The sequence below is a fragment of the Rhinopithecus bieti genome, unplaced genomic scaffold (genome assembly GCF_001698545.2).
Source record: "Rhinopithecus bieti isolate Rb0 unplaced genomic scaffold, ASM169854v2 scaffold_36008, whole genome shotgun sequence".
Taxonomy (NCBI): Eukaryota; Metazoa; Chordata; class Mammalia; order Primates; family Cercopithecidae; genus Rhinopithecus; species Rhinopithecus bieti.
The window spans coordinates 432,668-455,550 of record NW_016816204.1 but is presented as its reverse complement, the minus strand read 5'-3'; the positions used below and the strand labels follow the sequence as shown (position 1 = coordinate 455,550).

At 40.3% G+C, this 22,883-nt stretch overlaps 1 protein-coding gene across 1 annotated transcript in view; it reads left to right on the top strand.

The window, feature by feature from the left end:
* The window catches only part of VCL (vinculin), a 122,362-nt gene that overhangs the window by 52,917 nt on the left and 46,562 nt on the right, over positions 1–22,883 (top strand). Inside the window, 3 exon segments of the mRNA XM_017854552.1 lie at positions 20,375–20,525; positions 20,680–20,788; positions 22,445–22,580. Of these exon segments, the coding sequence (XP_017710041.1) occupies positions 20,375–20,525; positions 20,680–20,788; positions 22,445–22,580 (396 nt within the window).

Here is a 22,883-nt window from a genome sequence, read left to right as displayed (position 1 = left end):
AAAAAAAAAAAAAAAAAAAAAAAAAATCATTTGTTCCTTTTGAGACTGTCAGCAAGGGAGTCAGCTACTATACTCCATGTTTACATTTTGTATCACTGCCAGTTGTCATTTTCTTCTTTGTCATCATCATCATCAGACGGCTGTGGCAGTAATGTTTTATGTATAATTGATTAATGGGCTAGATATGTTCCTTGGTTAATTATTTACTGATTGCCTTCTATGTGCCTAGTGTGCTCAGTGCTGTTTATAGAATAGTAGTTCTTACCAGTGTGTAATGAATGGTCACTTGTGAAATATATTGCAAATAATATGTTAACAGTAATAAAGTGCCAGAGGGTACTAATGTTTTGCTTTAAAAAAAAAACTGAATTGAGAGGCCGGGCGCACTGGCTCATGCCTGTAATCACTTTGGGCACTTTGGGCACTGTAATCACTTTGTAAGCACTTTGGGAAGTCGAGGCTGGGGGATCATGAGGTCAGGAGAGCGAGACCACGGTGAAACCCTGGCTCTACTAAAAATACAAAAAATTAGCCGGGCGCGGTGATGGGCTCCTGTAGTCCCAGCTACTCGGGAGACTGAGGCAGGAGAATGGTGTGAACCCGGGAGGTGGAGTTTGCAGTGAGCCAAGATCGTACCACTGCACTCCAGCCTGGGTGACAGAGTGAGACTCCATCTCAAAAAAAAAAAACCAAATTGAACATATTTAAGTTCACATGTATAATAATACCCCTCTCATTTCTGCTCATTATGAGTTTATTTTTTTAAAACTTTAATTGAAATATAATATGCTTGTTATTATGTTTTCTTTAGTGGGAGTGAAATTAGTGGAACTACAGCTATTGTGACTGGAAAGTGCATAATCCCAAGTAGACCCATGGGGCTATGCCATAAACGTGAGTTTTATTTTTCTATATATGATGGTGGAGCAAAGGTGGAAACGCTACTGCAGAGAAATTTTGTAAAAAAGAAATATTTTAAGAAGTTTCCAATTAAAGAGCTATAATATAGACTGACTTTATGATAGGAATTCAGAGAGAGAGCTCTCTCATTGTAAGCAGGAATAGTAGAAAGAGCATTTATGTAGGAAGTGGGGCTTGGGAGGATGGTTAGATGTAGGGAGGAAGGAAAATACTCTAGATGCAATGAATGGCCTGACCAAGTCATGAGGGCCTGTGGGGAGAGGGCCACATGGTGGGTGTGGTAAGAATTAAGCTTAGGTAGGTAGGTTGGGAAATAGTGAAGGTCCTTAAAAGCCAGGCAAAGGAATTTAGAATTGGGCAGCAGGGAAGCTTTGTAGCTGCAGAGCAGTAGGAGGATAATATGAAAGCAACTTTAGGAAGATTCATAACCAAATACAGAAGGAATAGTAGGTGCTAGTGTTGTAACAGAATAAGCTGGATGTCAAACTGACCAGATTTATTTTCTGTTAGTGTAGATTTGCTTCAGATTGACTCCTTATTATAGGTGAGAAATGTTTATAGCAAACTATTTTATTTGCCTTGGAAAAATTGTCATTGCTGTATACAATGGAATTTCATTCTTATTTCTGCAATGGAGCAGAAATGAATAAGGAAGGCAATTCAGGCAATTCTTGGACCTGATCCAAGGATGTTCAGTACTGAATGGATCAAAAAGCATCACTTCTGAGGTGGTCTTGTGATATGAACTTGAAAAGGGCATGGTGTGCATTATCTGTTTACAGGCAAATGACAGCTTCATTTCGAACTGGACAGTGTTGTCACTTTCTGCCTCAGTGCTGCTCTGACAGTCTGCTTGAGTCAAAACTTGGATTGGTTCACCAGCTTGGACTATTTTTGAAGCATATTGTAATGTCTAGGCTGACTGAATAAAAGAATGTTCCCAAAATACCATGTGAAAGGATGTACTACTGCTACATGATTGCCATTAATCACATTTCTTGGGAATTTTTTGTTTTAACCCTTAAACTTTATTAGTTAAGAACAGTTATGTTATTTACTTGTACAAATTTACCATAATTTATATTCATGCACAAACAAGAAATTTGAGAAGGATTAAAATATACTTTATACTTAATTTAGATCTCTTTTGACCTAAAGTAATGATATTTTTAGGTCATCAGGCCTTATGTTTTCTTTAGTGGGAGTGAAATTAGTGGAACTACAGCTATTGTGACTGGAAAGTGCATAATCCCAAGTAGACCCATGGGGCTACTTTTTTTTGCTTTGCTTGTGATCTTGAACACTCAAAATAATTTGTGATGAAATTTGTATTTTTAAACACACTTGTGGGTGAAAGTGCCCAGAATATCTTTTTTTAACAATTAATTATTTAATCATATCACTTAATGCCCTTTGTTTGCCTGGGGCTAATGTGTGATTTGTGTGTGTGTGTGTACTGAGTTTTGTGGTCCTTTCCGTTACTACAGTATTAGAAGATTTTTGTCTCTTAATGTGGATGTCCAAGTTTCTGTGATGTAATCATTGACCTCTGCCAGCTGCCTTGCTGCATTTTTGACCTAGAGCAAGCACTCAAACTTTAAATATTTCACCTTTGGACTTGCTACATAAAACATAATTTAGCACTACTGTTATTTATTTATTTATTTATTTAGAGACAGAATCTCGCTCTGCTGCCCTGGCTGGAGTGCAATGGCGCCATCTCGGCTCACTGCAACCTCCATCTCCCAGGTTCAAGAGATTCTCCTGACTCAGCCTCCTGAGTAGCTGGGACTATAGGCATATGCCACCATGACTAGTCAATTTTTGCATTTTTAGTGGAGATGAGTTTCACCATGTTGGCCAGGCTGGTCTCGAACTCCTGGCCTCAAGTGATCCATCTGCCTCGGCCTCCCAAAGTGCTGGGATTACAGGCATGAGCTACCGTGCCTGACCTAGCACTACTGTTTTTTTTTTTTTTGAGACAGAGTCTCGCTCTGTTGTCCAGGCTGGAGTGCAGTGGCGTGATCTTGGCTCACTGCAACTTCTGCCTCCCAGGTTCAAGCAATTCTCCTGCCTCAGCCTCCCAATTAACTGGGACTACAGGCACACGCCACCACGCCCGGCTACTTTTGGTATTTTTAGTAGAGACGGGGTTTCACCATGTTGGCCAGCCTGGTCTTGAACTCTGCTCAATTTCTTCAATACCTTCTATGAGCTGGGTATTTTAAGTTGTGTTATTTAATCTACTTCATTTTTCAGATGAAGAGAAGCTCAGTAAGGTGTTGAAAGTTTCTCAGTTCATACATGGCAGAGGTAGGATTCTAACCCTGAACTGTTTGATTCCGAGTATGCTCATTCCAGTATGCTAAGGTACTTTCTCATTCTTCTTTACAATAGTCTTTTCTTCTAACATAATAGTTATTGTGAGATTTAAATGAGTGAAATGAAATATGTGAAAATGCCTAAAACAAACAAAAAGAAACATTTGGTGATTATGATGCAGGACAGGCAAACCCCAAAATTGAGGCTTAGCCCAAGAGGTTTCTTGACTTTTCCTAGGAAAGAATTCAAGAGCTAGCTGGTGGTGTTAGCAACTTTTATTGAAGCAGCCGTGTACAGCAGCAGCAGCAGACGCACTGCTCCTGGTGGAGCAGGGCTACCCTAAAGGCAGGGTGCCCAGAGTAGCAGCTCAGAGGCAGTTCTGCACACTCATATTAATACCCACTTTTAATTATATTCCAATTAAGGGATGATTTATGCAGAAATTTCTAGAATGCAAGTGGTAGCTTCTAGGTTGTTGGCTCGTTGCCATGGAAAGGGGCAGTAACATCTGGGTGTTGCCATGACAGTGGTAAACTGACCTGACACCCTGGTGGGCATGTCTTATGGGGAGGTGCTTCTACCCTGGATCTGCTTTAGCTAGTCCTCTATGTGGTCCAGTGTCCAAGCCCTGCCTTTGGAATTGAGTACTGACTCCTGCTTCAATTACATATTAGCTTCCTTCTATAGCTTCTTTTTTTCTTCTATAGCTTCTTAATTTTTGTTTCTTAATAGTTTTCTCCAAATAAATGATTCAATTCTTCAGTTCCTTTTTTTTCTGAGACGGTGTCTCACTCTGTACCGCAAGCTAGAGTGCAGTAGCATGATCTCGGCTCACTGCAACCTCCCCATCAAGGGCTCAAGCGATTCTCATGCCTCAGGCCCCCAAGTAGCTGGGACTACAGGTGTGCGCCACTACTCCCCGCTGATTTTTTGTATTTTAGTAGAGACGGGGTTTCACCATTTTGCCCAGGGTGGTCTCAAACTCCTGAGTTCAGGTGATCTGCTCACCTTGGCCTACCAAAGTGCTGAAATTCCAGGCATGAGCCACCGTGCCTGGCCCTTCAGTTACTTTTTAGGCTTTTCTCAGAGATTTTAAAAATCTAATTTGTAGTCTTCTGTAGTAAGACTTTTTTTTTTTTTTTTTTAAATTGGACCATGATTGCTTGTTTTTATTTAATGCCCTTTCTTTCTGTATCTGTTGAGTGGATTACATATTTTTTTATCCTTTACTCTGTTGAGATAGTCTATGGTTTACCACATGAATATAGATTTGCTGATAATGAACCATTCTTGCATTTCTAGGATAAACCCTACCTGGCTGTGATGAAGAACATATATATATAGTGCTGAATTTAATTTGCTAATATTTTAAAAGGATTTTGCATTTTTGCTCATGAGGGACCTTTATCTGTAATTTTCTTTTCTTATATTCTTGTCTAGTTTGGGTATCAAGGTTATTTTAGCTTCATAAAATAAGGTCTTTTCTAGTTTTTGAAACAGGTTATGTAAGATAAAGATTATCTGCTCTTGAAAGTTTGTCAAAACTTGCATCTAAAACTCTGTATCTGGTGGTGTCTTTGGGAGGAAGAGATATGACTAAAAAGAAACTCAGTTTTGTTTTATTATCTAAATCAGGTTCTAAATTCATTGTTAGTCAACTGTGGTAATCTGACACTTTTCTAAGAAATTGCCAATTTTATCCAACCTTCCAAATTTATTAGCATAAAATTCATAATAATCTATTCTTTTAAAAATCTCTGTTGTATCTAGTTATATCACATTTCCTATTCAGTATTGCTTATTTCTGCCTTTTGTCTTTTTTTCTTTTTTCTTTTTTTTTCTGAGACGGAGTCTCGCTCTGTCGCCCGGGCTGGAGTGCAGTGGCCGGATCTCAGCTCACTGCAAGCTCCGCCTCCCGGGTTCTCGCCATTCTCCTGCCTCAGCCTCCCGAGTAGCTGGGACTACAGGCGCCGCCACCTCGCCTGGCTAGTTTTTTGTATTTTAGTAGAGACGGGGTTTCACCGTGTTAGCCAGGATGGTCTCGATCTCCTGACCTCGTGATCGGTCCGTCTCGGCCTCCCAAAGTGCTGAGATTACAGGCTTGAGCCACCGCGCCCGGCCCTTGTCTTTTTTTCTTATCACTCTTGTTAGAGATTTATCTGTCTTACTAGCTTTTCCCACGAAGATCTATTTCATTAAATTCTTTTCTCATATTTATTATTTACTTTTCTCAAGTTTATTATTTGAATACCTTATTTTTAATATTTCAGTCTTTATGTTCATCTTTCTTTTCTTTTCTTTTCTTTTTTTTTGAGATAGTCTTGCTGTGTCACCTGGGCTGGAGTGCAATGGTGTGATCTCAGTTCACTGCACCCTCTGCCTCCTGGGTTCAAGTGATTCTCCTGCCTCAGCCTCCTGAGTAGGTGGGATTATAGGTGCCCGCCACCATGCCTGGCTAATTTTTGTATTTTTAGTAGAGACGGGATTTCACTATGTTGGTCAGGCTGGTCTCGAACTCCTGACCTCAGGTGATCCACTCACCTCCGCCTCCCAAAGTGCTGGGACTACAGGCATGTACTGCTTTAATTTTTAAATTAGAGAATTTAAAAATTATTTAAAATAATTTTTTAAAGTTTTCAAAGTTCTTTTATTATCTTTTGTTATATTTCTAATATAATTGTATTGTACCCAAAGACATGGTTGGTATAATATCAATTCTTGGAAATTCTTTTGTTACATAGAGCTCAGTTCTAGTGAGTTTTTATGTGTGCTTGAAAAGAAAGTATATTCTCTTTTGCTTGGGTATAGAGTTCTATTTATATTAATTAGGTCACTATGTAAATATTATTGGTCCAATTTGTTATAGCCTAATTTGTCTGTTTCAACTATCAGCTTATGATTGCTATATGTTAAAAATCTCCTATACTAATTGTAGACCTGTCTATTTTTCTTATAATTGTCAGTGTTAGCTCTATATATTTCAAAGCAATATTGTTAGGTGGTTACAAGTTCGTGATTCTCCTAGGTTCTGAATTCTGTTAATTATTTGTTGCTAATTATCTTTTTTTAGAATGACTGTTGATAGACCTTAGCCTACTGTTGGCTTGTTTCTCCAGATTTTGTTCTTTTTCTTTTAATCTACATCCTAGTTGGTCACGCGTAGTGGTTCACGCCTGTAATCCCAGCACTTTGGGAGGCCGAGGTGGGCGGATCATGAGGTCAGGAGATGGAGACCATCCTGGCTAACATGGTGAAACCCCGTCTCTACTAAAAAAAAATAAAATAAAATAAAAATTAGCTGGGCGTGGTGGCGGGCACCTGTAGTCCCAGCTACTCAGGAGGCTGAGGCTGGAGAATGGCGTGAACCCAGGAGGCGGAGCTTGCAGTGAGCAGAGACTGTGCGCCACTGCACTCCAGCCTGGGCGAACTGCCGTCTTAAAAAAAAAAAAAAAAAAAAAAGCCTACCAGTGTACGTCTTTTTGCGCCAGTTTTCTTCATAAGTGACAAATCCCTCTTATTGTATCTATTCTACTTCATTTTGTGTTTAAGGTAGCCCACGCCTGTAACTCTTTTATTACATTCTACTGTAGAAACAGTGATTGCCTACTTTTTTCCAGCCAATAAGGACCTTTAAATAGATAATAGTGACGATTTTAGGCTTGGTGCCGGCGGGTTGGCCTCACCCCTGTAATCCCCAGCACTTCGGGAGCCAAGGCAGCGTGGATTACTTGAGGCCAGGAGTTCAAGACCAGTGTGGCAAACATGGTGAAACCCCGTCTCTACTAAAAATACGAAAATTAGCTGGGCGTGATGGTGCACATCTGTAGGTCCAACTACTCGGGTGACTGAGGCAGGATAATTGCTTGAGCCTGGGAGGGGAGATTGCAGTGATCTGAGATCATGCCATTGCACTCCAGTCTGGGTGACAGAGCAAGACTATGTCTCAAAAAAAAAAAAAAAAAAAAAAAAAAACAAAGAAACAAAACAAAACAAAAAAACCAACAACAAAATAATAATGGTGAGATTTTAAATTATTTGTTGATTAAGAAATGCATAAAAATGAAAAGATACAGGCCGGGTGTGATGGCTCACACCTGTAATCCCAGCACTTTGGGAGGCTAAGGTGGGTGGATCACTTGAGGTCAGGAGTTTGAGACCAGTCTGGCTAACATGGTGGAATCCCCTCTCTACTAAAAATATAGAAATTAGCTGGGCATGGTGATAAGTGCCTGTAATCCCAGCTACTTGGGAGTCTGAGGTGGGAGAATGGCTTGAACCTAGGAGGCGGAGATTGCAGTGAGTGGAGATCACATCACTGCACCCTAGTCTGAGTGACAAAGTGAGACTCTATTTCAAACAAACAAACAAACAAATGATACAGTGAATTTCATAATGTTTTATTTTATTTTATATAATTTTTTGAGACAGGATCTTCCTATGTCACCTAGGCTGGAATGTAGTGGTGTGATCACAGCTCATTGTAGCCACAGCCTCCTGGGCTCGGGTGATCCTCTCATTTCAGCCTCCCAAGTACCTGGGACTATAGGCATGCATGCTACCATGCTTGGGTAATTAAAAGAAAATTTTTTTTTTTTTTTTTTTAAGAGATAGGATCTTACTATGTTGTCCAGGTGGGTCTAGAACTCCTGGGTTCAGTCAATCCTCCCAGAATACTGGGATTCTAGGGGTTAGCCACCATGCCTGGACAGTTTAGCAATATTTTAAGATAATTTAAAAATTTTATTCATCATAACAGAATCAACATACATTTGAAAACTACTGGTATCTGTAAGACACTCTTGCTTGTATACTCAATTTCTGCTGTAACCCTAGTATAAGATGGAGGAAGGACTGTGGAGCTGATGGACCAGGAGGTAGCAGAGTTCTTGACTGAACTCTGCACACTCAGAATCTGCACTGACGCTAGATTTGACAAGAGAGTAAGGGAAGAGGGGAGAAAGAGCAGGACTAGTTATTCAGGTTTTAAAGGATTTAAAGATTGTGACTCATCCACTATCTTTCAAATAAACTACTTACTAAGACATGAGAAACATATAGCTTGGGCAGCTGTAACGTTTGTTCCTCTCCCATTCATTCTCAACATTCTGCTTCCCCTTCAATTATCTCTTGACTTGGACAGAGTCCTGTTATATTTGAAGTGAAGTCAAAACTGGCTGCATACCCTTATAATCTCAATAATCTGAAACAAGAGAATTCAGTGAGCCTGTGGGTTTTTTGTGTGCGTGTGCTCGTGTCGGATGTGTGTGTGTGTGTGTATGTGTGTATGTTTAGGCTTTGTTATCTAGTGTACATCCTCTAGCAAAGGGTTTGGTGTTTCCCTTGAAATGTTTTGAATGTTTTCAATATGACTCATTGTGGGTTATTTTTTAAAATTCAGTTTCCCCTTAGCTTTATTGAGATATAATTTACAAATGGAAATTGTATATATTTAAGCTGCCTCCTTGTGGTTTTATTTTTAGTTTTGGGTGTACTCATGCAGTGTCCTGTGCTATCACTGTTTGGCCTTGATAAGAACAAGAAGGCCACTTTGCATTATGTTGTACTTTAAGAGAGTTGGGACAGGGAAATGAATACAGGCGTGAACCACTACGCCTGGACTTTAATATTATCTTCAAACAAGGCCCTGTATGTAGTCACAGGAAAAAGAGAAGTCTTAAAAGATGTTGTCCATGGCCAGGTGTGGTGGCTCACGTTGTAATCCCAGCACTCTGGGAGGCTGAGGTGGCCAGATTGCTTGAGCCCAGGAGTTCAAGACCAGCCTGGGCAACATGGCAAAACCCTACTTCTACTAAAAATACAAAAAATTAGTTGGGCATGGTGGCATGCACCTGTAGTCCCAGTTACTCGGGAGGCTAAGGTAGGAGGATCACTTGAGCCCAGGAGGTCAAGACTGTGGTGAGCCGTGATTGTGCCACTGCACTCCAGCCCAGACAAAAGTTGTTCATGCAATTAAAATATTAAATGTAAGCACTTAAATAGACCACCATTTTTATGAACCTGTTTTGGCATTTCTTCATGTTTAAATATGATGGGCTTCTTAGACTGGGAAGCGATCTAGGTCTTTCTTGATGTCTGAAAGACCCTGACAGGATGGGAAGGGAAGGGAAGATCTCAACAAGGGCTAAGAAAAGAGGAAGAAAAGCCCTGACAATTGATTTTGCCTGCCACATAATTATACCAGGGCCAAACTGGTTGGAGATGACAGCGAGGGAGGTGCTGGGTGCATTGGCCAGATGGAGAAAACCTCACTGACCAGCTTCTCATGTTCTGACTTCCTTCCCTCCACCTGTTTCCTTCCCATCTCTCAAGTGTCGTCATAGCCTTGTTTGATCAGATATGTTTGTGGGCTCTGCAACAAGCTCTCTCTCTAAAACAGGGATCGTGGGATGTAAACACCTGTTTCCTTGGGTGTGCTCCAGGAACTGCGACCTCTGTGAAATCAAATTTTCAGGTGTTCTGTTCCATAGTACTTCACTCTTAGGCAAACAATGCATCTTTTTGACAATATTTGTAACCTAAATGGCTATACTGTCTAAGATCAGTTTTAATTTTTTTGTTTTTATTAAAACAGTGAACGTGATATGAGTTACTTCCACTCCTCCCCAACTTTTTTTTTTTTTTTTTGGTGGGAGTGAAAGTTGAACTTGAATGGTTTCAATTGCTTTCCAGTTTTAACTTATGGACCATATGTCTAAATAGACTTAATCACGCCATTTCCTTTATATTATTTTGTCTAAAGCTCTCCTTCCACGGCCAAACCAGTGAGCTGACATAGGATGACTGCTTTTTACAGAAGTAGATTGAGATTGTTTGGCTTTAGAGTGAGCTACCTGCACTTTGTGATGGTAGACTGCCCTCCCTAGTCCAACTAGGCCTATTGCAAGTGCAGGTTATTTCTCACAGAAAGGATGTGTGTGTGTGCGTGTGTGTGCATGTGTGTATGCGTGAGAGAGAGAGAAAGAGAGAGAGAGATCTACTGGAAAAAGAGCTCAAAGAGATGCTGCAAAGAGAATCATCTTTATAAGTAGTGCTGAGCTTCTGAAGGCAGGAGCAATGTAGTTGTTACCTTCTCCATCACAACATTCCTAACCTCTTAGGTAAAAATGACTCCTCCTGGCCAGGCACGGTGGCTCACACCTGTAATCCTAGCACTTTGGGATCACCTGAGGTTGGGAGTTTGAGACCAGCTGGCCAACATGGTGAAACCCCATCTCTACTAAAAATACAAAAATTAGTTGGGCGTGGTGGTGCATGCCTGTAATCCCAGCTGCTGGGAGACTGAAGCTTGAGAATCACTTGAATGTGGGAGGCAGAGGTTGCAGTGGGCTGAGATTGTACCACTGCACTCCAGCCTGGGTGACAGAGCAAGACTCCATTTCAAAAAAAAGAAAAAAGAAAAAAATCTCCTCCTGCTTTTGCACCCATACTTTCTTTTTCTTTTCTTTTTCTTTCTTTTTTTTTTTTTTTTTGAGACGGAGTCTTGCCCTGTTGCCCAGGCTGGAGTGCAGTGGTGCCATCCCGGCTCATTGCAACCTCCACCTCCTGGGTTCAAGTGATTTTCCTGCCCCAGCTTCCTGAGTAGCTGGGATTACAGGTGTGTGCCACCATGCCTGGCTAATTTTTGTATTTTTTTTTTAGTAGAGATGGAGTTTCACCATGTTGGTCAGGCTGGTCTCGAACTCCTGACCTTGTGATCTGCCTGCCTTGGCCTCCCAAAGTGCTGGGATTACAGGCATGAGCCACCGCATCTAGCCCGCTGGACATACTTCTAAAGACTGATTTGTATTTGTCTCCTCCTACCAAGGTTCCTCTTAGGTAGGGACTTTAAAAAAAATTCCCATTTCTAGGAATCCTAGCATATAATAGTTCCTCAATATATTAGATGAATAAATATATGAAAGAATTTAACTAAAGGAATTTAAGATTAGTGACTGCTGGGCACAGTGGCTCATACCTATAATTCTGGCACTTTGGGAGGCCAAGGCAGGAGGATCACTTGAGTCCAGGAGTTCAAGACCGGTCTGGGCAACATAAGGAGACCTTGTCTGTACAAAACATAAAAAATTAGCTGGGTGTGGTGATGTGCGCCTATAGTCTCAGCTACTTGAGAGGCTGAGGTGGGAGGGTCACTTGAGCCCAGGAGTTCAAGATCATTCTGGGCAACACAGTGAGATCCTGTCTCTACAAAAAAATATAAAAAATAAAAAATTATCTGGGCATGGTGGCATGTGCCTGTGGTCTCAGTTACTTGATAGGCTGAGGTGTGAGGATCACTTGAGTCTGGGAGGTTGAGACTACAGTGAGCTGTGATAGTACCACTGCACTCCACCCTGGGTAACAGAGCGAGACCCTGTCTAGAAAAAAAATTTAGTAACTCACTTTTTCTGCATACAGTCTAAAAGAACCCTTAAAAAGGACTTATAGGCAGGGCGTGGTGGCTCACACCTGCAATCCCAGCATTTTGGAAGGCCAAAGGGGGTTGGTCACTTGAGGTCAGGAGTTGGAGACCAGCCTGGGCAATACGATTAAACCTCATCTCTACACAAAATACAAAAAAAAAATTAGCTGGGCATAGTGGTACATTCCTGTAGTTCCAGCTACTTGGGAGGCTGAGGCAGGAGGATTGCTTAAGCCCAGGAAATGGAGGTTGCCGTGAGTTGAGATCGTGCCACTGCACCCCAGCCTGGGCAACAGAGCGAGACTCTGTCTCCAAAAACAAACAAACAAAAAAGACTTGTGGTAGTCTTTTTATAATCTCTAAATGTATTTTCCTCTTATTCGGCATACATTTAATCTTCTTGGTTAGTGATAATTGAAATCACATGGAACTGAGGAATTTGTGCTCTTTTTTTCTTACAAAATAATTACTCATACTCAAGGTCTTCTCCTAAATTGTCTCAAATTATAGTAGGTGGTAATTCTGGGAAGAATGTATTAGAGGGTCATGAGTAAGCATATTTAGGGATCCCATAAGGCTGTCATTGGTCCATTTGATATAGCGTAAGATTTTTTTCTAGCAATTTAGGTTGAAGATTCAAAGGGAGAGAGAAGTACTAGTTGATTGATTTAAAGTATCTAATTAAATATTATTAGTATATAGTTAAGATATACAATTATTTAGGAAACTGACCTTATCCCTACTTTCATTCTTTAAATACTTTTTAGAAATTCAGATTTCTATTAAAATATACAAGATCACTTTAAGAAGCTAGGGAGCTTGAATGTTTAAATAAAATCCAATTTTCCGTACACAAGACAGACTTCTTCCTGTTTCTGACTGCTGGTTAGTCTTAGTGGGATTTGTTTGGCTTTTATGAATGCCATTAAATTTTAATGTGCAGATCAGATGTCTTATTGTATTAAAAAATGGTGCAGTCTCTGTTTTGGACCTTTCATTTTACCACACAAGGGAACCGTTAGTGATAATCAATTTTATTCCTGTAAACCTTTTCCATTTCATCTTTTCTTTTTCAGTTTCCTTTCTCCATAATGGTCATTCCTGTCATTTTCCCCAAATTTGAAAACTTATACAGTAACTGGATTTCATGAATGGATATATCACAAGACTTGTAGTTGGTGATGCTTTTGTTTGTTGGCTATAATTTCATAAATGTTCAAGTTCCCTGGAAACAATTTAAATATTACCCTCCCATTACTTTCTCTTCTTTGGAAACTTTAATTACACATGTATTAGGTTGCTTGGAGTTGTCCCACAGCTCACTGATGCCGTTTGTTTTTTAAAATCTTTTTTCACCCTGTTTTATTTTGGATAGTCTTTATTGCTATGACTTCAATTTCACTATTTTTTTTCCCAGCAATATCTAATCTGCTAGTAATTCACAGTGTATTTTTAGATCCCAGACATATCTTTCATATCTAGTTGTTCTATTTGGGTCTTTTTCTCTATCTTCCATTTATGTAACTAGTGTAACCAATCTACTTTTTTTTTTTTTTTTTCTTTTGAGACAGGATCTTGCTGTGTCACCCAGGATGGAGTGCAATCATGGCCCACTGCAGCCTCAACCTCCTGGGCCCAAGTGATCCTCCCACCTCAGCCTCAAGAGTAGCTGGGGCTACAGGTGTGCGACACCGTGCCATTACATTTTTTATTTTTATTTTTTTGAGATGGGGTCTTACTCTGTTGCCTAGGCTGGAGTGCAGTGGTGCAATCATGGCTCACTGCATCCTCGAATTCCTTGGGCTTAGGTGATCCAGCCACCTCAGCCTCCTGAGTAGCTGGGACTATAGGCATGCACCACCACACATGGCTAATTTTTTGTAAAAATGGGGTTTTGCCATGCTGCCCAGGCTGGTCTTGAACTCCTGAGCTCAACAGATCCTCCTGCCCCAGCCTCTCAAAGTGCTAGGATTACAGGTGTGAGCCACCATGCCTGGCCTGATTTTTTTTTTTTTTTTGTAGAGATGGAGTCTTGCTATATTGCCCAGGCTGGCCTTGAACTCCTGGCCTCAAGCAATCCTTCTGCTTCAGCCTCCCAGACCATGGCACTGTGCCCAGCTCAATCTTTACTTTTGTTTTTTGAACATGTGGAATATAGTTATAACCATTTTAATGTTCTTATCTGCTGATTCTGTCATCTTTGTCATTTCTAGGTGGGTTTTGTTTTGAGACAGGATTTTATTCTGTCACCCAAGATGGGGTGTGGTGGTGCAATAATGGTTCACTGCAGCCTTGGCCTCTTGGGCTCAAGTGATCCTCCCATCTTAGCCTCCCGAGTAGCTGGGACCACGGGCACTTGCCACTGTGCCTGGCTAATTTTTAAATTTTTTGTAGAGACAAGGTCTTCCTTAGCCGGGAGCAGTGGCTCACACCTATAATCCCAACACTTTGGGAGGCTGAGGCGGGTGGATCACTTGAGGCCAGGAGTTCGAGACCAGCCTGGCCATCATGGTAAAACCCCATCTCTACTAAAAATATAAAAATTAGCCAGCTGCGGTGTGGTAGCACAAACTTGTAATCCCAGCTACCTGTGAGGCTGAGGCACAAGAATCCTTTGAACCCAGCAGGTGGAGGTTGCATTGAGCTATCACGCCACTGCACTCCAGCCTGGGCAACACAGCCAGACTTTGTCTAAAAAAAAGAAGACAGGGTCTCCCTGTGTTGTCCAGGCTGGTCTCGAACTCCTGGCCTCAAGCAGTCCTCCTCTCACCTCAGCCTCCAAAAGTGTTGGAATTACAGGCGTGAGCCATGACACCAGGCCTAGGTTGGTTTTGAATGATTGACTTTTCATTATTGGTGGTATTTTCATGCCTTTTGTATACCTGATAATTTTGATTGGATGAGAGTTTCCTCTTACTGCTGTGACAAGTCACCACAAAATTTGTGGTTTAAAACAACACAAATTTATTATCTTACAGTTCTGGAAGCCAGAAGTCCAAAGTGAGTCAGCAGGGCCACATTCTTTCTGGAAACTCTAGAAAAGACTCTGTTTCTTTGCCTTTTCCAGCTTCTAGAGGCTGCCTGCTTTCCTCGCCGCTTGTAGCCCCACATTACTCCAGTCTCTGCTTTCATCATCATACCTCCTTCTCTCCTGCTTTCATTACCATGCCAGTGAATTAATGCCCTCAGTTTGCTGATAAAATAACTGTCAACTTAGAATTCTGTACTACTATAATAGTTTTTGAAGAATGAGGACAAAATAGACATTTTCAAACAAAAACGGATACATTTTGTCACCAGCAGACTTTTACTAGAGGAAATCCTAAAGAATGTACTTCAGACAAGTCAGCTGATCCCAGACGTAAGCCTGAAATACAAGAGGGAATGATGAGCCAAGATACTGGACAGTTTGTTGGTAAATGTAGACAAGCGTTGATGTATATAATAATGGGATGTTTTTACTCAATGTTTCTGATACTAGATGTATGGGTTTTTTTTTCCACACCAACAACCAGTCTTCCAACTCTTCAGACACCAACTTGGTATTCAGCAACTCAATTCAATTCTGACACTAACTATCCAGAGTTACTGTCAGACTCCACAGGTTTAAGTGCTTAATCCCATAAAACTTTCCTCACTGCAGATACCAGTCACAAGTATTGGGTGCCTGGTGTACCCACACTTCTGTCTGACTTTACTACAAAAATGGGAGCTCCTGCAACTCCCAGCTTTCGGGTTTGATAATTCGCTGGAATGTCTCATGTAACTCATGGAAATACTTTACTCAAATAGTTATCAGTTTATTATAAAGGATACAACCAGGAACAGCCAAATGGAAGAGATGCGTAGGGCAAGATATGATGAGGAAGCTTTAATGATGTCTGAGTGCACCACCTCCCAGCACCCGGATGTGTTCACCAACCCAGAAACTCTCTCACCATGCCTTGATGTTTCTGGAACTAGCTTCCATTTTGAAGCTATCTAGGGCCCCCTAGCCACTAGTCATCTTATTAGCATACAAAAGACACTTTTTTTTTTTTTGAGACAGGGTCCAGCTCTGTCACCCACACTGGAGTGCAGTGGCATGATCATAGCTCTCTACAACCTTGATATCCTGGACTCAAGCAATCCTCCTGCCTCAGCCTCCTGAGTAGCTAGGACTACATTTGTGAACCACTGTGCCTGCCTATTTTATTTTTATTTTTAAAAAATTTTTAGTAGAGGGTCTTGCTCTGTTACCCAGACTGGTCTGGAACTCCTGAGCTCAAGTGATCCTCCTGCCTTGGGCTCCCAAAGTACTGGGATTACAGGCATGAGCCACTGTGCCTGTCCACAAAGACACTCTTAAGTGTCAAAAGACATTTTAGGGAAAATGTTTTCCTAAAATTTGGATCACTCATTCTTTTAAGAACACATAGAAAATTTATAAAATGAATCATATGTTAAGCCATGAAGCTAACCTAAATACATTTTAGTGTCTTAAGACCACATTTTCTACACAACTCATTTGAATGATAAATCAATGATGAGAAAGTAAGTGGAAGAGTACTTTATATGTAGAAGTATATTTTAAAATTCTTGAACAATTTATTGTTAAATAAATCACAGTGACAGTTAGAAATGAATGACAAAAACACTACCTATCAAAACTCATGGGGCCAGTAAACAGTGAAACAAGCAAACAATCCTCAGTTTTATTAATAAAAGAAAAATGCAGGGCTGGGCACAGTGGCTTCAAATCTATAATCCCAGCACTTTTTTTTTTTTTTCCCAGACTGAATCTTACTCTGTCACTCAGGCTGTAGTGCAGTGGCGTGATCTTGGCTTAATGCAACCTCCGCCTCCCAGGTTCAAGCAATTCTCCTGCCTCAGCCTCCCAAGTAGCTGGGATTACAGGCACTTGCCACCATGCCTGGTTAATTTTTGTATTTTTAGTAGGGACAGTGTTTCACCATGATGGCCAGGCTGGTCTCCAACTCCTGACCTCAAGTGATCCACCTACCTCAGCCTCCCAAAATGCTGGGATTACAGATGTGAGCCACTGTGCCTGGCCCCCAGCACTTTAGGAGTCTGATATGGATGAATTACTTGAGCCCAGAAGTTCATGACCTGTCTGTGCAACATGGCAACACTCCACCTCTAAAGAAATAAACATAATTAGCTGGGCATGATGGTGTGTGCCTGTAGTCCCAGCTACTTGAGAGGCTGAAGTGGGAGGTGACCAGGAGGTTGAGGCTGCAGTGAGCCATGATTGCACCACTGCACCTGTCGCCTGGGCAACAGACTGAGACCCTGTCTCAAAAAAAAAAAAAAAAAAAAAAAAAAAAAAAAAAAAAGGCAAATTAAATTCACAATAATTTATCATTTCACATTGACTAGAATGGCATATTAAAAGTTCAGACATTGAGGATCAAGTTTGTATACTGCTGGTAGAAGTATTCAATTGATACAGTCATTTTGGAAAGCAGATTGTCATTCCCTGGTAAAGTTGAGTATATACATTTTCTGTAATTTAGTATTTCCATTTCTAGATATATAATCTAAACTCTGTTCATGTGTACCAGGAGCCAGAATAAAAATTTTCATAGCACTATTATTCATATTAACACTAATAAAAGAAACAAGAACCTAGAACACCTCTAACATCCAGCAGAGGTAGAATGGGTAAATTAATTTTGGTATATTCTTTTTTGCTTTTTGAGACGGAGTTTCACTCTTGTTGCCCAAGCTGGAGTGCAATGGCGTGATCTCAGCTCACCACAACCTCCGCCTCCCGGGTTCAAGTAATTCTCCTGCCTCAGCCTCCCGAGTAGCTGGGATTACAGGCATGTGCCACCATGCCCAGCTCATTTTGTATTTGTAATAGAGACGGGGTTTCTCCATGTTGGTCAGGCAGGTCTTGAACTTCTGACCTCAGGTGATCTGCCCGCCTCAGCCTCCCAAAGTGCTGAGTGAGATTACAGGCGTAAGCTACCATGCCTGGCCAACTTTGGTATATTCTTACAAGGAATACAACACAGTAGCTACAGTTGTTAACATGATGAACTGAACATTATAGTGTTGAACAAAAAGAACAGTCACAGAAGCATGCATAACAGTATGATTCTGCTTAAGTTCCAATATAGGCAGAACTCAACAAAATGTTGCTTAGGTATGTATACATATATAGGTGGTAAAAGTATAAAGAAAATCAAGAAAATAATTAACAACATTCAGAGTAATAATTATCTCTGGAGAATAGGAAGGAGGATTTGGTTAAGGTGGGGTTCTAAAGTACCTGGTACTATTTTGTAAAATGATGTTTTTTTCTTTTTAGACTGAGTCTCACTCTATTGCCCAGGCTGGAGTGCAGTGGCGTGATCCTGGCTCACTGCAACCTCTGCCTCCTGGGTTCTACCGATTCTCTTGCCTCAGCCTCCTGTGTAGCTGGGATTACAGGTGCCTGCCACCACACCCAGCTAATGGGTTCAAGTGATTCTCCTGCCTCAGCCTCCCCAGTAGCTGGGATTACAGGTCCCTGCCACCATGCCCGGCTAATTTTTGTACTTTTAGTAGAGATGGGGTTTCACCATGTTGGCCAGGGTGATCTCAAACTCCTGACCTAAAGTAATCCACCCGCCATGGCCTCCCAAAGTGCTGGGATTACAGGTGTGAGCCACCACGCCCGGCTGCCCTTCTTATGTACTCTTAATAGAACAACACCTAAGTGAAAAAAGCAGAATATAGCGAGTGTACATAGTATGATCCTATTTGTGTAAAAAAGGGGGAAATGTACATTTTTGCTTCATTTAGGCCTGAAATGTTTTATGACGACATTTACATACAGAGGAAATACAACATTGGAGGAAACTCTATATTGGTTGCAAGTGGGATGGAATGAGTGCATGGAAGATAGTGAAGGGAAGGAGATTTTTCAATATATGCCCTTTTGGTTTTAAGTATGTGTATATACTTGTGTAATATGCATGAATATATATTATGTATTTAAAATCAAATTAAAATTTTCATTTTAAAAATAAAAAGAACAAAATATCCAGTCCTCTAAGCCCGATCAAATGCCACATCAAACAGGTCTTGCCCTTCACTGATATTTATTATGTACTGCCTTATGTTTTTTTGTTGTTGTTTGTTTATTTTGGAGACAGAGTCCTACTCTGTTACCCAGGCTGAAGTGCGGTGGCATGATCTCAGCTCACTGCAACCTCCGCCTCGGATTCTCCTGCCTCAGCCTTCTAAGTAGCTGGGATTCCAGATGTCCACCACTATACCTGGCTAATTTTTGTATTTTTAGTGGAGATGGGGTTTCACCATGTTGGCCAGGCTGGTCTCGAATTCCCGACCTCAAGTGATCCGCCCACCTTGGCCTCTCAAAGTGCTGGGATTACAGGCATGAGCCACCGTGCCCTGCCATGTATTGGCTTATTCTGCCAATGTTTGTGTCTTGCCTTAGTAAAATATGCTCCTTGAGAGTTAGAATAGTGCTTTTTACATCCTTATATACATACCTACAGTGTCCATAGCCCAGTGCTTCTTATGTAGTTGAAATTCATAAGTTGGTTTAATTCTACTTGTTAACAATGTAATACTGCTTTATACTTGTGGAGTTTCTGTATTACTTCATTTATCCTCAAAACAACCCTGTGAGGTAGGCTTTTATTTGCAGGTGACATTTTCTGTGTTTTCAAATGAGAATGTATAATTTTGGCTAAGCATTTTAACTTTAAGCAGTTTGTTCCTTATCTTTATAAGTTACTCAGTCACAACATAATGGCTATATTGAATATGAGACTAGAGGAGATGATCTATTAGGTTATTTTCAACTCTGCGTGGATGAATAATTGAATGAATGAATACATTTTATTAGTACAAGGAAGGCAAAGAGAATACTTGGTGTATGCATTTTGGGTTCCTCTTTTAAATGAATCCCTCCCCAGTTCCCCTCCCGCCACTCAACCTTTGGCTGACCTGGTTGCTTATATTAATATTAAACTATTAATAACTGACTTAGTTATTAATACTACTGACCTTTAATTAACAATATATTTTCATTTTCATTTTTGTTTTTATTTTCTTTTAACAATCTATTTTCAAATGGTCCAATGGATTTGTCAAACAAATTTATTTAGCTAGATGAATGAGTGAGAAATTTATGCATTGCTTCATACTTTTTTTGTGTGTTTCTTCCTATTCCTTTGCTTTGTTTAGTTATTACATTTCACTTAACACCATGCTTTGGCATTTTATTTCCAGATGTTAGATCTGAAAATGATGCCAAGGATTTCAGTTCTTTGCGCAGTGTCTTTTAATGACAGTGTGTGTAGGGTGGGGTGGGGGGGGAATAAGGAAACAGAGGCATTATAGAGATAGAGCAACCTAAAGTCAAGGAGCCCAGATGTTTTCTCATTATTTTTTGTTGTCAGGAAATAAAGAATAAGGGCAGTGCCCTGAATGAATGTGCTGCTTTTACCTGTAATTTTGTAATTTTCTATTTGAAACAGGGTCTCTCAAAATGCTGGGATGACAGGCGTGAGCCACTGCGCCCTGCCTAAATTGTAAAATCTAAAAACTTAGGTCCTATTATCAATTGGTCTTGGCTATTTTTCATGTAGGGAAAAAAAGTGTGAATTTCCATGCATATTCTGTCTTTGCATTTGCATAGAGTGTTCTTCTGTGTGGTTCTGCCAGTGTCTTAACCTGTGTTCTTCCCTATAGGGTGGAGAATGCTTGCACCAAGCTTGTCCAGGCAGCTCAGATGCTTCAGTCAGACCCTTATTCAGTGCCTGCTCGAGACTATCTAATTGATGGGTCAAGGGGCATCCTCTCTGGAACATCAGACCTGCTCCTTACCTTCGACGAGGCTGAGGTAGGCAATCTGAGACAAAAAGCCTACTCTTAAAGATAATAATGGAAGATTGATGATTGTTTAGAACGAAAATATGTTGAATGCTGCACATCTGTGTTACTGTGTTTGCTAGTTGTCCACTCATGTGATTGAATACTCTGAAATATATTTTCAGGTCCGTAAAATTATTAGAGTTTGCAAAGGAATTTTGGAATATCTTACAGTGGCAGAGGTGGTGGAGACTATGGAAGATTTGGTCACTTACACAAAGAATCTTGGGCCAGGTTAGTTATATCCAATTTCTATAACATTTTTGAAGGGTTGTTCATGTTGGAGCCAAAGGAAAGGGTACCCTCTTCCTACTTTTGCAGAAGATAGGTGAAGATGAATTGGACTTTCAGGTGTCTGCTCTGTTGATGGAGCTGATGCTGTGCTTTGAAGTGATGTCATTGTCTCTGGTATCTGAATCTGCTTTCTATATATCCTGGCCTTGTCAAACGAATTAAACCAAACATTGCAAATACTGCTACTGGAGAATGTAGGAAATAGTTATCTATTACTGTAATGCTGAAGGCCATCCTGCATCCTGATCTCTTCATTCCACATTACACAGCATTCCTTCACTGTCTGCCAGCTGGCCTGTAGTTCTTTATGACCTCTTAGCTTGCTAATTAGCCTGCCTACTATTATGAATTCATGCCCTAACCGAAGGCTGCATAATATAATCAGACCTAGAAGGAGAGAAGAGCTATTGTGGTGAAATTTTATTTTGAAATGATTATTCAGGCATCTGAGCATTAAATATTCAAAATATATAAACGGATACCAGCTTTTGATGTTACAGACATATAACATGAACTTGAGGGTCTTTAAAGTATGAATGAGACCAGTGACAAGATATGTTAGATGTTTAATCTTCTTAACTTGATTTTACCACTTTATAAAATTCATTTGTTTTATGTGAAATGTTGATTTTAATTAACAACATTTTATGAGGTTCTAGTGTAGGTGTTCTATAAAACTTAATGGCAGTTAAGAATTTGAGCCATCACTGAAGATCACCTGGAAATAGGTTTCTCTGGTGGCTTTATAGTAGTCCTCTTAAAATTTCTTATAATACTGGCAAAATGTATTTCCCCAAATGGAATCTTATGCAGAATCCCCAAACATAAAAGACAAAATGGAGCTACTTTGGGTGAAGCAGGAGCAGACCTCTGCTTCTCTTTGGCCTTGATGGTCTATGAGACAACTTGAGAAATCCTAGGAGGAATTTGAAAATCAAAGCTTTGGAGAATCACATAGTGCCTTTGAATAACAACCAACGTAAACAAAAGTGCTAGCAGACTGATTCCAAAACACCAGATGCTTTCAAACACTGTCATCCCTATAATTATTTTATAATATTTCTATTTGTTTCTAATTATAAAACTAGTACATGCTTATTTTGGACAAATTGGAAAGTACAGAAACATAGAAAGATGAAAACAAAACATATCATTGTCATTTTAGACCTTTTTTCAGCCACTAGATTCAGTACTAGGCTCATGTGAGATTTTACATAACATAGTAGAGAGTTCAGAGACATGGCATGAAACCTGTATGCATAGAAGCCTGGAAAACGTTTTTTCCCTGACCTGTGAATTTCTTTTAATAGATATATATTTATTCATTTAGATGTTTAATATTTGTGAATGTATTTATATCAAAATATGAAAATGTTTATCACATTTAGGGTTTACATTTCATACATTACTTTCATTGAAAAGAGTAATGTTGCATAAATATTAGAGTTCAGTGATGGTGTCTGTTGTTTAAATAAGTGAGCAATTGGTTTGAATTTTCATAGTATTTCATAATGGATTTAGAGTGGTCTGGCTGGGAAAGCCAGACCCTGGATTGTTTCACTACTCACCCTGCACAGTTTCTTCTTTGTGCCCCAGGAATGACTAAGATGGCCAAGATGATTGACGAGAGACAGCAGGAGCTGACTCACCAGGAGCACCGAGTGATGTTGGTGAACTCAATGAACACCGTGAAAGAGTTGCTGCCAGTTCTCATTTCAGGTACTTCCTGCCTGTACATTATTTTATACGGGGAAAAAAATGTTAGCGTGTTCTAAACTCTGAGGTTCATTTTCTTTTATCTATCTATCTATCTATCTATTTATTTATTTATTTATTTATTTATTTATTTTTTTGAGGCGGAGTCTCGCTCTGTCGCCCGGACTGGAGTGCAGTGGCCAGATCTCAGCTCACTGCAAGCTCCGCCTCCTGGGTTTACGCCATTCTCCTGCCTCAGCCTCCCGAGTAGCTGGGACTACAGGCGCCCACCACCTCGCCCGGCTAGTTTTTGTATTTTTAGTAGAGACGGGGTTTCACC